At 55.5% G+C, this 15,113-nt stretch overlaps 1 protein-coding gene across 1 annotated transcript in view; it reads left to right on the forward strand.

The window, feature by feature from the left end:
- Window positions 1–12,404, forward strand: part of PRKCA (protein kinase C alpha) — a 380,941-nt gene extending 368,537 nt beyond the window's left edge. Inside the window, exon 17 of the mRNA XM_060082984.1 lies at window positions 6,157–12,404. Coding sequence (XP_059938967.1) covers window positions 6,157–6,321 — 165 coding nt within the window. The 3' untranslated portion in view covers window positions 6,322–12,404. The remainder of the gene's footprint in view (window positions 1–6,156) is intronic.
- Window positions 12,405–15,113: the final 2,709 nt, after the last annotated feature.

Below are 15,113 nucleotides of genomic sequence, written 5' to 3' on the forward strand. Positions count from 1 at the left end.
TCAAGATTCTCAAGGCTCAGGGAGCTTCCCTGACAACATACGGACACTAACAGCCTTGGGAGACTAGAATCTGCCATATCGTCATGTGCTGAGATGGGATTTAAGCCTTGGAACCCGACAGCACCTTCTCCTTGGTTAATTAGAGGCAGGATGTCTTCCTGTTCCTTGGTAATTATGCTCCCAGATGCTTTGCTGCTTGAAAGAGAAATGGGACGAAATGAGACTTTTAGATAATTATCAATATGAATAAGTAGCGCTCTCACGAGGCTCAGGGAGCTGCCGGTGGGGAGTCACGGGGGACGCAGACCCTGCGGGCCTCAGGCCGAGGGAATGGACCGGAGTGAAGGCCCCGTGATCCTGGGCATGACAACAGCCACTCTTGGAAAAGCGGCCTTGAACGCCCTGAAGCTGGCCGTGTGTGTAAAGAAAGACCAGGTGGCATCGTGTTTCACTCCAGAGGACGCAGACCACAGCAGGCCCAAACCTGTGCCCTCAACCACACGGGGCTCTCACCTGCAGGAACCTAACCGTTTAGCGTGTCTGTCTTCAAAGCCACCTCCAGGCCAGAAGGGGCCTTTCCTGAGAGGCGCTCTGAGGCGGCAGGTGAGGGGAGCCCTGTTTAATTTTGTCTGAGAAAATAGGGCCTGTCTCCAGGGAATGCTGGCAGGAGGTGAAAGAGGCCCCAGTCCCTTCTTAAAAAATTATTGTTAAAATAGAGTCTCCTTGCGGTGACAGAGACAGCTAAGCAGTAGAGAAGGATATAAAATGAAAAGGCAGGATCTCCCCCTCCCCAGGGGCCACTCCCGCTGCCCACTTGACGTTTCCGTAACCTTCCAGAAAGCTGTACGCGTGCGTGAATCTATACACTTTGTCCCCACGTTGCTCACGTGGCATGTGGCCTCCTTTGCATGGGGGCCGCTCCTTTCCTTTTGCCCCCAGGCCAGGCACTGACTGTTTTCCAAATCCTCTCCCCTGCCCATTCTCCTTCTCCAGACTTTCTGCACCAAAATGCACTGGCTTCAGTGGGCGTCCAGGCCTTCGGTGAGCACATCTCCAGAACCTTGGGTGATGCAGTGCGCAAACTAACCTCACTTCCTCCTAACCCTTGGCGTGTGCTCCTGCTTGCGTGTCATGCACGGAGGCCCCCCGCCCAGCATGCTGATCTTAGGAAGGGCAGACCCCCGGCTGCCGCCCGGAGGCCCAGCGCACTCGCTGGACGCTTCCCTGGTGTGGACGTGACCTCCCAGGAGGCGCTCGCTCCTTTCTGCCGCTGGTTTAACTACATGAAGAGTCAGGGAGCCGAGCCCATTGCTGGTCGTGTCCTCACCACCCCTCCACGGGGACCACGGCGTGGGGCTGAGGTCAGCTCCCCAGACCGGGGCTCGGGACATGGGGACGGTTCCCCTAAGACGAGCCAGCTGCGTCTGTTCCTGGGCACAGACGGTCCCCACCCTGAGAAGTTTCCTCTCTCCTTCGCCGCGCTGCTCACCTTTACTCTGGCTTCGTTCTGCACCCTTCGTGCTCGCCCGGGTTCGGTTTGGAGTTTTGCTCTGTAACGGCAGCGTGTTCGAGCTACTCATACTCACCCTAAGTCCCGCGCCAGTGACCATGAGGTTAATTTCTACGTCACCGAGACACCAAGGTGTAAGGGACAGGCTTGAGACCAGCACACGTGTGGTGCATTCTTGGTGGCCTCTGCCAGGTAAGAGTCACAGCCGAGAGGCCCACAGCCCGGCTCAGGCTCCATCCCTTCCGCATGGCCCCCTGCAAAGATGCAGAGGCTGCGAGCCGACCGACCGTGCGCCACGCGGGGCTCCGGGTGGGGAGCAGCGCATCCCAGGTCCCACCCAGGGCTTTGCCACACGTCTGCCGTCCCGATTTCTCCTGGATTCATTTTACTCATCGATGATTTTACTAGATGGGTGGGAGGCGTCCAAAGAACAGCGGAGTGAAGTCCTGAATCCAGAGCTAAGGCAGGAGATAGACTGTTATTAGCGTTCCCCTCGTCCTTGGCCTGTAGTCAGTGGCCGTCTCCATGCCGGGCATGTGTGCTGCATGTGGCGTCATAGGTCTGTGTCAGGCCTGGTCATCTAGAAAGGGTCGCACACATGCCGCCCCTCTGACCTCACAACAGCCGTGGGAGGTGGGTGTTCGCATCCCCGTCTGTCTTTACAGAGAGGCACGTGTGCTGCCCAAGCCGACCCCGGCTCCTGGCCTCTGGTTGGGTGCTTCATCCCCACCGTACTCCCCGTCTTCCCCTGGTGTCAAGTGCGTCACCGTGAACACAGAGGTCATCCGGTCTCGGGGATGGCCAGAGGAGCTGTCCGGGCGCACATGCTGGCCCAGCCGTGCTTGGGCCACTTCCTCCGCCCTCACCCCCGGCGAATCTTTGTCCCAACCAGTCGTGAGGACCTCACATCCCGCGGGCATCCTGGCAGCTTCAGTTGGCAAAAGGTGTGGGTGGCCTTTGGAGCTGGGGCAGCGCACACCCAGCCGTGGGGTTCTGCTCACAGCTAGCAAGTGCTGCCTTCACCTGCTGTGTCCTCAGGTGGCAGAGAGCCCTGAGACCGTGGACACCCCAACCTGCCTGGTGTCCCCCGCACCCCCCATTCAGTCCCCGGGCCTCGTCTGGCTGCCTCTCAGATCCAAGATGGTGCCCAAGGCCCATTCCCTGCCAAGCTGATGGCCCTGGTGAGACTGGCTCACAGGTGGCCGGAAGACTCTTCTCTACCGTAAAAGAAAATAGCTGGCTAAAGCCATTGTTTGTCTTTTCCCCAGGGATGCAAAGGTCCCTGAGTTTCATTATCCCGTTTAGTGGGTGGTGGTGGCGTGGGTGGTGGTATGAGGACAGTTGCCTTTTTTGCACAAACGTCTTGAAAGACAAATAGTTCAAGATCTTCTCCAATTTGACCTAAAGGAGGCTGTCTACTTCTGGCCTGATTTCGCTGAGTTGTGGAGCGCTCATTTTTAAAGCACCGAGAGACCCTCTGTGGTGGAAAACTAAGTGCTGATTCTCATCGAGCCAAACCGGTGGTAAAAGCAGCCGAGCTCCCCCCGCCCCTTGGGGGAAGTGTCTTCGGTGTGATCTCCCTCGGGGTAAAATACCCTTCTGAGCCTTGGATCTCAGCTCATCCTCAGACCCCGCCTTCAGCTCTTCCAGACCCGTCCCCCCACGGCTTGCCGAGACCCACTCACAGTCACAGAGCTTTCATTCTTTGCCTCCGCCTGCCCGCTCGGGGTTGGGTTGACCTGGTCTCCGCCATCCCCCTTGGCCCCCCGCCAGCAGCATGGTCACGGCACGCAGCTGACATGCCGAGGATTTCTGTCCGCGCGTCACCATCCCGGGCTTCGCCAGCTGCGCAGCCCTTTTAGGAGGAGCCTCCTCTGGACACAGCTTTAGAGCTTCACGTCCTCGAGCATCATCCCATCCCCAGGCTCCTCCGTGTTGGTGGTCACGTGGTCCCCCTTCTGAGACCTTGGGATCTCTTTGTTTACTTTGTTTTTTATTTTTCTTTGGCGGTGGAGCCCTGGCTTTGAGAAATTCCCGTTGGAAGGTGATCTGTGAGTACTCTGCAGAAGGTGCTCAGGGGACAGTGTCAGTGTTTCCTTTGAGCCTTGTGGTTGCACAGAGGCTGTGTGATCTGTTCACAGGACAGATGGACGGACCTGGAGCTGGAAGGATGGGTCTCCAGCTAGTGGAGAGAGAGTTCACCATGGCTCGCCTTCCTCTTCCTCTTAGGGACTTCACCTCCTTTTATTTCTTTTCCCAGAAATTCCTTCTCGCTCATCTTTGCGTAGTTAGTGAATATCAGGAATCAGTGAAGGAAGTAACCTCTATTTCAGGAAGCACACGTCCCAGCTGCTGGGAGCACCCACAATAGATTTGCTTGAAACCTTCCAGGCAATGGGTGTTGATTAATCGGGGTCCCGAAGGATGTTCTACTCAAAGCCAAGTCCACTGAGGCTATAACACTTGCGTACGAGACGTTTGCCTTGAGCTTCTGCAGCTTCTCCATTCTCTGCTCTCAGATCCGGCTGTTTTGCCTGGTTTCCTTGTTTGGCCTCCACCTTTGCCCTCACACTGACCTTGGGACCCACGGAGCCTTGCTTCGCAGTTGGAATATTCCAGGTTCCTCAGCCACAGCCCTGTGGACGTCGGGGCCAACACCTCTTTGTGGTTACCCAGCCCAGTCAAGACAACCAAAAAAGAGTTCAGACATTGCCAGATGTCCACGGGGCGGGGGCAAGACCTTCCCCGGTTGAGAACCACCGGTATCTCCAAATCAGGGCTCTCTCTTTCTCTGTTGTCACCTTCACAGCGGTGTCCGAACGTGACGCTCCGTGGACGCTGGTTGCTGTTGGTTGGTTTCACTGACGTATCGAGTGCAGACCCTTGATTAATTCTTGGGGAGAAACGTCGTGCCCTTTCTTCCTTGAAGAGTCCTTTGACTGGTTCACAGTGGCCTATGTGTGTAGGGGGTGCAGGCCGCAGGCCCCGCTTCTGCTGACGTTTGCTCCAAAGGTGCTTTGCACTCCTTGGGAAGGCGGAGAGTGAAGGGAAGGCCCCACCGTCCCACGTGCAGGTGGCGCGGCCCGAGGAATGAGCAGGACCGGCAGCATGGCCCCTGCAGAGTGACTGGAGGGGCCCCAGCAATCACCCCACCCGTTCACCCACGTACCACCCAGCAGTCACTGGTCTGAACTCGCCTCCAGTTACAAAGCAGGTGGTTGCTTAAGAAAACAAAAACCACCCCAGAAAGGAAAGGCATCAGTGAGGAAGACCTTACCTGGAATTTATGGCGTGTTTTCCACCGAGACATGTTATTTGATAAGAGGGTGGGGAGAGTATAACGAAGCTAGATTCTCGAGGAGAGCTTCTAGAAGACGGGGAGGAGATGTGATGGAGGAGGTGAGAAAGTAGGGCCCGAGACTCAACTGCCATTACAAAAAGAGCAGCAGTGGGTGTCGTGCGCTCCCGCACGTGCTGGGCTCTGTGTGAGACACTGTACGTTCGACCTTCATGGCAGCCCAGGAGGGGGCCCCAGCCATTCTCCCCATTTTACAGATGAGGAGAAGGGGTGGACCCCGCTTCGCAGTCTACCTAGAGCCGTGCTCTGTTAAAGGTGCAAGGACGCCTTAGGCTAGCTCAATCAATTCACGCTGCCCCGTAGTACCAGCCGGGGATGGGGGAAGAGATGGGTCACTGTGTCACCAGAACACCTCCCAGCACTCTGTCTCAGAGTCACCTGGGATCCTGGGACTCCAGCATGCCACAGCCTTCCAGTGGCTGGGAAAGCGAACGGGACACCCCTTCCTGTCATTCGGGGTCAGGCTCCCAAAGCAGTGCTGCTTAAGCGGCTGGGTTTCCAGACCGCCCCCACCCCTCCAGGGCAGCTCTGCCCGCAGCCCGTCTTCACGAAGTGCCCTGATGGACCCAGGGGGAGAGGGATGAGTGTCCAGGACAGAGACTTTGCCTTCTCGGGGCACCAGCACAAACCTCATCCAGACCGAAGCCACCGGCGGTGCAAGCCACAGCGACCTGTCCGCTGGTTGACCAGACGCACTTAGACTGCTGAGCACAGGAAGGAACGGCCCAGCCCTGCCACTACGCGGACCCCTTCCTGGTTGAAGATTAATTTTGGGGCTGAGATATTCTAGAACCTCCCAGTTGGAAGACAAGAATAACACAGCTTTTACTGTATTACAGATAGGCTTGCAAAGAACCAGACATGGGACAGTATGCCAGCCTCTCAGTTCAGGGGCCACTGCCCTCATTTCCACCCACATCCCGGCCGTTCAGCGTGGACGTGTGCCCGCTGGCCCCGCGCGTGCGGCCTCATGCTCGTGGCTCTGTGACGGGACGAGACGAGAAATAAAAGAGGCCGTCACCTCGCTGTCGCCTTCCCGGCAACACGGCCCTCCCGCCTGGGGTGTCCGTCCCGAGGCTGCTGGATGGTTTACAGCTGAGTGGCTCTCTGTGATTGTTCGCTCTGCCTGGCTTCCGAATCCCGTTGGCCTGCAAATCCTCCAGAACTCCTCCTGCCCAGCCAGCCCCGATGCCCCCGGCCACGCTCCTCCCTGCAGAGGCCCAGAGAGCTGCTGCCTGGGGTCTGTGATACCTACTGACCTCTCCTTCTTTTTCTTTTCTCTCCACAGTGTGGCAAAGGAGCAGAAAACTTTGACAAGTTCTTCACGCGAGGGCAGCCTGTCTTAACGCCACCCGATCAGCTGGTCATCGCTAACATCGACCAGTCTGATTTTGAAGGGTTCTCATATGTCAACCCCCAGTTCGTGCACCCCATCCTACAGAGCACAGTATGAAACTCAGCACCGAGAACAGGCGCCTCCCCAGCCCCTGCCCCCTGCCCCCAGCCGTGGGAAATGATCCTCAGCCCTAAAGTTTGAAGGCCACTGCCTTGTTTCCAGGTGGAGGCCTGAAAACTGTAGGGTTATTAGTCCAAACGTGATTAGCTGTTCAGGGTCTCTCACAACCAAGAGCATCATCTTAGCGGCAGAGGATGTCACGTACAGCATCCCGTTTAATTGTGTAGAGGTCACATTGGCGGTAGGTTAACCCTTCCTGGAAGGCAAACAGACTCTGCCCCTTTTTTTTCTTTTTTTTGGTACAATTTGACATGTTTTCCAAACCCTCTGTTGACTTTCACCATCTGGATCCCCCAACCAGACATGTTCAAAGGAACCCGCCCCAGTCCAGGGAACCGGAAACATCTCCACCCAAGACGTCTTTGGAGTAAAAGTACGGGGAGCCCAGAGAGTGAGCAAGGCGGGACCCGGGGGAGGTGGGATTGGGGCTTCAGAGGACCCGCTGCTTGTGTTCTCTGCCTCGATGGAAACGGCCCCTAGAGCCCAAGAGGCCAGGAGGAATCTAGTCCCATCCGCAAGCTCACTGTTCCCAGATGCGGACAGTCGTGACCCACTCACAGTTACAGTCCAGCAGTTACCAGTTTAGAAAAAGAGAGGAAGAAAACCTCAGATGAGCGTTGGGGGCGTCTGTCACCTTGTACCCTACTTGGCTGATAACTGTCTTGATACTTGCATTTCTTTTTAAGAGGCCAAATCTTCTAAGGACTCCGCTAAATGAGCATGTGAAATCACTTCAGATCAAGGGCAGATCAGTGTGCGTGTGATGTTCATTTTAATCTCTGGGAGATCATTCTGGATCCAGGGTGCCATCAGCCGTCATGCCACTACTCACCAGTGTTGTTAGCCAACCCCCCTCACACCGATATTCCGCTGCCTACTTCCTAAGAAGCCGAAGTGTACGCCTCCCACCCCTTTTGTACTTATTTATTTAATAGGCTGCGGTGTTTATGAGAGTATGATGTACAGTAAGTTAATCCAAGTGTTGACTAACTTCAGCCCCTAGAATCGATTTCCCTCGCGTCTCCAGCCCTCGACATCCTCTTGGGATGAACAATACAGTTTTGGTCCCCCATTTCCGGTCCATGTTGAATGACACGCCTGAAGCTGTAGAACAGGAAACCTGGATGCGTATCAGCTCAAAGGTTTTATTGCTAGAAGGATTTTAATATGTTTTGCAAAGGCATCATGCAATGAATTTTGCATGTTTAGAATAAACCTTAATAACAAGTGAATCTATGTTATTGATATAATCGTATCAAGTACAAAGAGTATTATAATAATTTTATAAGACACAACTGTGCTATGTTTGTGAAGGCTCCAGTTTCTAGTCTGCTTTTCTGATTAAGTGTTAGCTTCCTTCTGTGCCGTTGTGCTTCCTCTTCCCCAGCCCGACTCCGTGCGTACCCTGCGTTGGCACTGTGTCGGGCGTACTGATTTTTTATTGCAGTAGATCTAATTTCGAAGGTGAATGGCTACTTTGCATGATCAATTAGGCTTACCTACACATATACATAAAAATATTTGATTCTACCTGCAAACAAAAGTTTCATCGTGGAGGGAGGGGTTACTGTCGAGGTGAGACTCCCTCTCAGCCTCTGAGCCCTGTCGCCTTCATCACGCTTCCTCCTGTGGTAGCAGGAGGTGTTCAGCTCCCGTGCCCCCAGTACGTTCGTGCAGGTGTGGTGTCGTCACGGCCCACGGGCTGCACTTTGTTCGGTTAGTTCTTCCCTTCAGCCTTGTTGCTGTTGGAGGCTCGGGGTAGGAGGGACGGGAGGACGCCCTGCCTGACATGGGTGTGCGGACGCCCCGGAAGCGTGCTGTCCATCTCACCGTCCCCGGCACGCCCCACCGTCTGCTCCCGCACGTGCAGCCTTGGTGAGGCACAGCCAGGCCCTGGAGCTGTCAGCAGACGCTCTGGGGAGGCTGCAGATGCTCTCCCAGATGTTGCTAGAAGCGGCCTTCCCTGTCTTGTAAGGAGCACTTCCGTGGGTCACAGCATCACAGTGCGCGGTCCTCAGGGGAGCCGGTCAGCAACAGCAGAAAGAACGTTTACAAGGAACATGGTTGTCAGTCCTTACGGGGGGCTGCTCTGTTCCGCCTTGTCCCCCAAAAGCGTGTCCCAGCGAAGCGTCTTCTCATTTTTACTCTCTGGCTGTTTGCCTGATTTTCAGCTGCCACACGACTGCTGAGGGGTCTTAGGGATGAGAGGCCTCGGACATCCTGGGAACCCTTGATTGGAGGAGGAGATGGGGTAGGGAACAGGTTAGACCAGAAAAGAGCAAATTCTTCCGCCACCTTTTACGGACCGTAGACTCAAGGGCTCCAGAGGGGCCCCGGCTGCAGAGCTGTGGCCCCATGGGTCCGGGGGCCACATCTTCCCCAGGTGCACCTCGTTTGGTCTGATAGAAAAGGGACCCAAGTATAGAAAGAGCCTAAGAAGCAGAAGAGCCGGCCACCTGCCCCAGAACGGAGCAACAGCAGGACGGCAGATCCCCAGCCCAGCCCCAGAGGTGAGGAAGGTCCCAGAAAGGAGCCCACGGGGTTGAACCGCGTGTTCCCGAGCCCCTCGCTGCCTGCTCGCGCTCAGCCCTGGGCAAGTCACGCTCTCCTTCACACAGCCAACACATCTCCAAATTATTCATCTTTCTCTAGGAAACATCCCAGCTGGTTTTTATCCTTTCTGAGTGTGTGGCAAAGTTTTAAAGGAAATACCGTGTCTGGGGGGCTGTGTACTCTGTGTGAGGGACTGCAGGCTTGAGGACAAACTTGGGGGGAAAACAGCAAAAGCTCCAGTGCCAGCCAAGTGTTACCGTGATGGGGCGTGTTGGTACGTTGCCATGTCCCGAATGTAGATAGAAGGTAATGCTTTTTAAAAATCTGAGCAACCCCAGACAGTTCTGCTGAAAGCGCACGTCATGTTGGTAACCGTTAGCAGAACGGATTGATAAAGGTCTGTGGCTTTATGCCCCTTCGTGGAGGTCATGTAAAGTAAAGCCACAGGGAAGGGGCCGCCGTTTCGAAGGGGCTGGGATAACGAGGAGGCCCTGAAGGGCCAAGTCACTGAGGGACCCGGGAAGGGCCAGCCCCGGGCGCGACCTGTGTCGCTGGGGCCCGTGGAGGTCCAGGCCCGCAGAGGAATCCACCTCGAGCTGGGTCCCCGCCAGACACTGACGCGAAAGGCCGTGCAGATTGGTCCCGTGACCTTCCCCTGGGAGGCGGCTGCTCAGAGGCCGGACTTCCCTCCAAGGCTTCGGCCAGTGCGCTGGCGGCCCTGCTCTGGGCATCGCGTCAGACCCACGAGGGGCTTGGGCTGAAGGAAGGATATGGGGTGTGCAGCCTGCAGAGGTTAATGGGAGGTTTGCTCGAGGCTGGAACAATTCAGAAGGCCGATAGGAGCCCCCGGGAACCGAGCGATGGCTCTCCATCACGTCTACTCCTATTTGGTTCACGTTCATGCAGAGTCTCTGCCTTCTCGTGTCTTCGGAGATGGTTAGGCTTTCCTATTAGGATTTTGGGAGAAAGCCAGAGGGTTAAGAGATCTCCGGAAACTTGGTCTGAGATGTTCAGCTAGGAGAGCGTGAGGACCCGGATTAACGCGATTCAGCGAACGAGGGTCGAGCCCCTCTGAGCCGTGGTCCTTAGCTGTGGTCGGCAGGGAGTTTAGGGAAGAGTGGGTTTGAGTGCGGAAGGGCTGGCGGAGGCTTGCAGCAGGAGGAAGCGGGAGGGAGGGGTGCTGCAGTTCCCGAGGCTGAGCCGCGGGTGGTGTCGCAAGCAGCTGCTGGCCCTCCTCCCGAGCATCTCCCAAGCGCCAGCAGCATCCTCCCTGCCCCCTCGAAGAGGCTCCCGGTTCTCTGGGCGGGCCGAAGCATCCAGCAGGTGGGTTCGCACCCACTTTTCCCCTGTAACTTCCTGTAGCTGGGGGGCCTGAGGGCGGGGAGCGGGGACAGAGCAAAAGCAACTAACACTGCAGGTCCCCCCCCACCTCCCCGATTCCACGTAGCAGGAGGAATTTGAGTGTTTTGCTAGCGTTTGTTTTCTCAGTGCTGAAGCGGGGGACAAAGTGAGGGTCTTATGTCTTTAAAAGCCTCAGAAAGGAAACACCATCTGACAGTCATTTTCTCACCTTGGTCTTATGAAGTCGCCTATTTCTTGTGTCATTTCCTGCTTCTTTAAGCCAGGCAGGGACAGCACTAAAGAGTCACCATCGTGAACCTGACGCGGGGCAGGGACCCAGAGAGGAAGACTCTCAGGGTCACGGGGACAGCGAAGGCCTGACAGTCACAGGAAGCAGAAGACATTCTGGCTGTTAGTGACCACACCCTAATTTGACAGGGAGTGTTGGGAAATATTTTTTAAACCTTTTCCTTGAGTTACTTGGGTTACCTTTTATGAAATATACTGACTCAACATTTCTGTCATTTCCCGTTTGGGCTGCTGCAGCAAATCTAGGGAATGCTGTATATTTCTGTTGTTAGCAAGGTTACCTGAGTTACACGTGGGTGAAGGCAGCCGTGTAGAAATGGTGTTGACCACAATTCTGTTAATCCGATAATGTCAGGGGCTCGTCAGGAGGGTTCAGAGCGGAATGACTGGGATCCCAGGGCCTCTGATCTGTGTGATCGGCTGTCAGTTAATAGCTGTGTGCGTCCAACTCAGTCATCAAACAGCCTTAAAATGACCCACACTAAGGCCCACACGTTCCAAAGACTTTTTTGAAACCTTATGGAAGAAATTAATCTCTTAATTCCAACAGAACATCTGAATATACTGGGCTATTTATACTTTTTTATAGAGAACTTTATTAACTCAATTCTTCCTTAGAAATGAGTTTTTTAAAATAAAACTACTGACAGTTTCATAAGATTCCAATCACATGGAGCCTGTAGGAGGACTCAGCTGGGGTCAGCTAGAGCGCCCCTGTCCTGCAGTCCCCCTGCAGGATTTTCCCATCCAGTGGCATATGGAGTCCTCATCACAATGACTGGGAGTCCAGGTGGAACATGTGAGCAGAATGATGCCCTCCGTGTTTTTAATGAGACACTGGGGACAACTGTCTAAAGTCTAGAAACTTTTGGACCACGGGAAAGATGGCTTTATTGTCCCCTTTCCAGATGCAGCTCTAGGACAGCTTTCCCGTGTCCTCGCCCTGTGAGACTCTGCGACCACCTTTTGGCCTGGGGATGGGGGGCGCCTCCTCAGCTCTGTCTCCCATCCCCACGGGCCCCCAGGTCTCGCATATATGGTGAAAGTTCAGTGATGCCCTGTGAGAACTTGGTCCCTGGGCGGCTCAGAACTACCCCGACATCCCCAAGAAAGAAGCGGCCAATGTGCGCATTGGCATCATCTCTAGTGAGTAGACGGGACCCTACTTGTCAAGGCTACTTTATAAGAACCTTTTTTTCTAAAATAAGGCAAAAGGTGGCTTTACCTTTTCTGATTAAACAGCTCTGTCTTTGTCCCCCCTGCTTCACTTTAGGAGTATTTATTCCTGTGATTGTTGGTAGATTCTTGTGGATACTCTTCCTGGAAAACTGTGATTCTTTTCTTGAGGGGGTTAGTGGACTATTCAAAATCATCCATGAAGGCTGTTATCCTTTTGAGTCTAAAAATTCACCTCATATCTCTTCTATTAGGGTCTTTTCGAATGTCTTTTGTAGATGGTCAGAAACATTTGGAATCACTGCTTTGCTGCATGAATTTGGGGGAAGGGTGGACTGAAGGACAAGCCGTGTTTAAAGCATTTTTGAAAAGGATCCTATATCAGACCCCAAATTTGTATGGAAGAGGAAGAGGAAGAGGTGGAGGTTGCAGTTTTCCCTTTTGTCAAGCACCTGCTGGCAAAACGTAGAGGCCATTCAGCTGTCAGATCACATTTGGTCTACCACAGGTGAAATGGATGTACAAATTACTGCATTGCTCTGAGTCATATAACCTCTAATCTTTGTTTGCATGATACGCTTTGTTAGATACATTAACTGTAGCTTGGAAGCAAGTGTGTATGAATAAAGACAATGATCATTCCCTCGTGTCCTCGGTCTCATTTGCATCTTTCTGTGGCATCACAATTATTTTTCATCGTGTTCACCTGGCAAGTCTAGCATTGCGTCTGGGTGCACCCTGTGGACGCTACTGTCTTTTCACCTGTGTCGTGTGTTCCTCTCCATTTAGGGTCACTGTCTTTATTTCCTAAAATACTTCCTGCTTTGAATTGAAACCCAAAGAGTTACGGGGATAAAAATAGTGGCAGGTCATTTAGTCTTTCATTTACGGAGGCCAGGGCTTGTGCCAGCTGGGGAACAGCACAGACGGGAAGGTTGGCATGGCCCCCGCCTGCCAGGTCCCTGCACCCCGAGACTGCACAGGACACACAGCCACTGGTGAGGATGTCGTCCCAAGACAGAGACCCACCCTGGAAGAAGGGCTCCAGAAGGAATTCAAGTCTTGGGAATTTTTCTCCAGGAACAGACATTTCCCACGCATCCTGTCGGCTACACTGTGCGTTCAGCTTCAGGATTCCCCGCATTCAGTGTCAGCAGCCTTCACCCTGTACTTACTCATGGGTGAAAAACGGGGGGAAATTTTCACATGTGAAACAGGGAGCCTTCCAAAATACCCAGTGTCTTAAAACTCAACACTCTTGAGATTAGCCTCAGAAAGAAAGACCAAGAAAACAAAAAGTCAACACTCTTGAGGAGATTAGCCTCAAAAAGAATTAAAGACCAAGAAAACAAAACGAAACAAGCAAATAACTACTTCTGAAAGCCGCGGCAGTCTTGGCTTGCCCACTCACCTCCTTTTGGGGGGCTGCTCCCCACTCACGCTCTCAGGGTCATCCGATCCCGGCCTCTCCCGACCTGCTCTGCCCTGTGGTCCCTTCCTCAAGGTCCTGCCCCAGCCTGCTCACTAGATGACCCAAGTGCCAGTGTCCACGGGGCTAACGTCCCATCCCCAAGCTGCTGTAGTCCCCCTGCATCTCCCGAAAGGTCAGGATCTTCCAGCTGCCGGTTTAGATGAGGAACAGCAAGGAGCACGTTTAGGGCCCTGGGAGCGGCGACTGGTAGCTGGCTCCTGGGCTGGCCCTGAGCTTCACTCGGGGCTGGTTTCTCGCACAGGCACATGCGGCTCGTGGCTGCTACTCCGCTGCCTGGCAAAGAGGCCATGTGAAGGGCGGCGTAAAATGGCTTTTCAGCCTGCCCTCGCTCCCACCAGGTGCTGTTTTATTTTCCGTGCGTCAGGCTCAGCCCCGCGCTCTCTTTCCCTTTGACTGCAATGCGGGATGGAGCGCGTGCATCCGGCACGGAGCAGGGCAGCATCCGCGGAGCAGCTGGCCACAGGGAGGGCCTGGCTCAGCCCACCGCGATTCACCCTGCGGGGCAACCCCAAGGCCCAGCAAGATCAGGTGGGCAGGTCCTCCTGGCGCCACGGAGGCCTAGGGGGTGGCCTGAACACCAGAAGGTCAGGACTTGATGCATCATTAAGCTCGAGATCGCGGCTCCCAGCTGCCCTGGAAGCCTGTCCCCGGCCCCCCAGACACACACACCTGGTACCTACGACCCAGGTGGGGCTCTGGCTGGGCTAGCAGCTCACAGCTGAGCCAACTCAGAGGGTCGCTTAGCTTGACGTGGCCCCCGTGGCTCCTCCCCGTCCCCCCGTGGCTCCTCCCTTCGTGGCTCCTCCCCGTCCCCCTTGTGCCCATCCTCGCGTGGGCCTGGCGCCCGTGGCCACCTCCGCTGGTGCATTCACGCCCGTGAGCTTCTCCCCCGCTTCACCCTGCGTCTCCCACCCCAGGAGAGGCAGCCCAGGGGGCGGTTGAGAGCGGAGCTCTGCAGCCATCCTGCTGGCCTCCCCCCGGTTGGTAGCCGCTCGATCGGGGCCGAATTGTTTGTGTCTCCCGGGGCCTCAGTTTCCTCGCGTGCAAAAGGCGCTGCTTATGACGGTGCGGCCCCATCGGGCCGAGCGTCTGTGTGGAGCGTCTCCCGAGATGGACGCCAGCTCTCACGACCCGGCGGGAGCCCCGGCGCGAGGCCCCCAAGACCAAGCCGGGCCAGGGCTGCAGCAAGAGCACGGCTTCTTCTCTCCTTCAGTCCTTTTTAAGAAACGGGGCCGCGTGCCAGCTGATCGGGGGGTCCTCGGTGGGAAGGTCATCACTGAGCTGACCTCGGCCTCCAGGAACAGGGCTGATGGGGGCGTGTGCTCAACATGAGGATGTTCTGTAAACAGGACTTGGGCCCTCGTGAGAAGGGGCGGTTGAGCCGCGAGGGAGGGAGACTGAGGGGCACTGACGAGCCTTGAGGCACCCCGGGCTCAGCAGCCCCCCGTCCCGCTCTGCACGGGAGGACTGGGGGGGGGCGGAGGGAGGAGGAGGGGGAGGGGCCCACGCCCGCCGGCGCTGAGCAACGAACAGCTGTTGAAAGAGACAGAGTGAAAGCGTTAACACCCGGGGGACCCGAGCCTGTGTCGCTCTGGCTTCAGAGTCTCCCCGTCCCTCTGCCCCTCTGTCCTTGCCCTGAAACGGTGGGCAGTGCGCCTTGCGGTGGCAGGGGCTTCTCCGATTGTCCTGCGTCCAGTACCAGCCTGTGTCCAGCTCTGCCCACTTACATCCAGTCCACCAGCAAGACCTGCTGGGTCTACCCTAAAGCTGTGGTTCGCTACTGGGGGCAATTTTGCCCCCTGGGCAGACGTTTGGCGATGTCTTGAGACATTTTTGGTTGTCACAGCTGGAGAGAGGG

The sequence above is a fragment of the Mesoplodon densirostris genome, chromosome 18 (assembly GCF_025265405.1).
Source record: "Mesoplodon densirostris isolate mMesDen1 chromosome 18, mMesDen1 primary haplotype, whole genome shotgun sequence".
NCBI classification, from domain to species: Eukaryota; Metazoa; Chordata; class Mammalia; order Artiodactyla; family Ziphiidae; genus Mesoplodon; species Mesoplodon densirostris.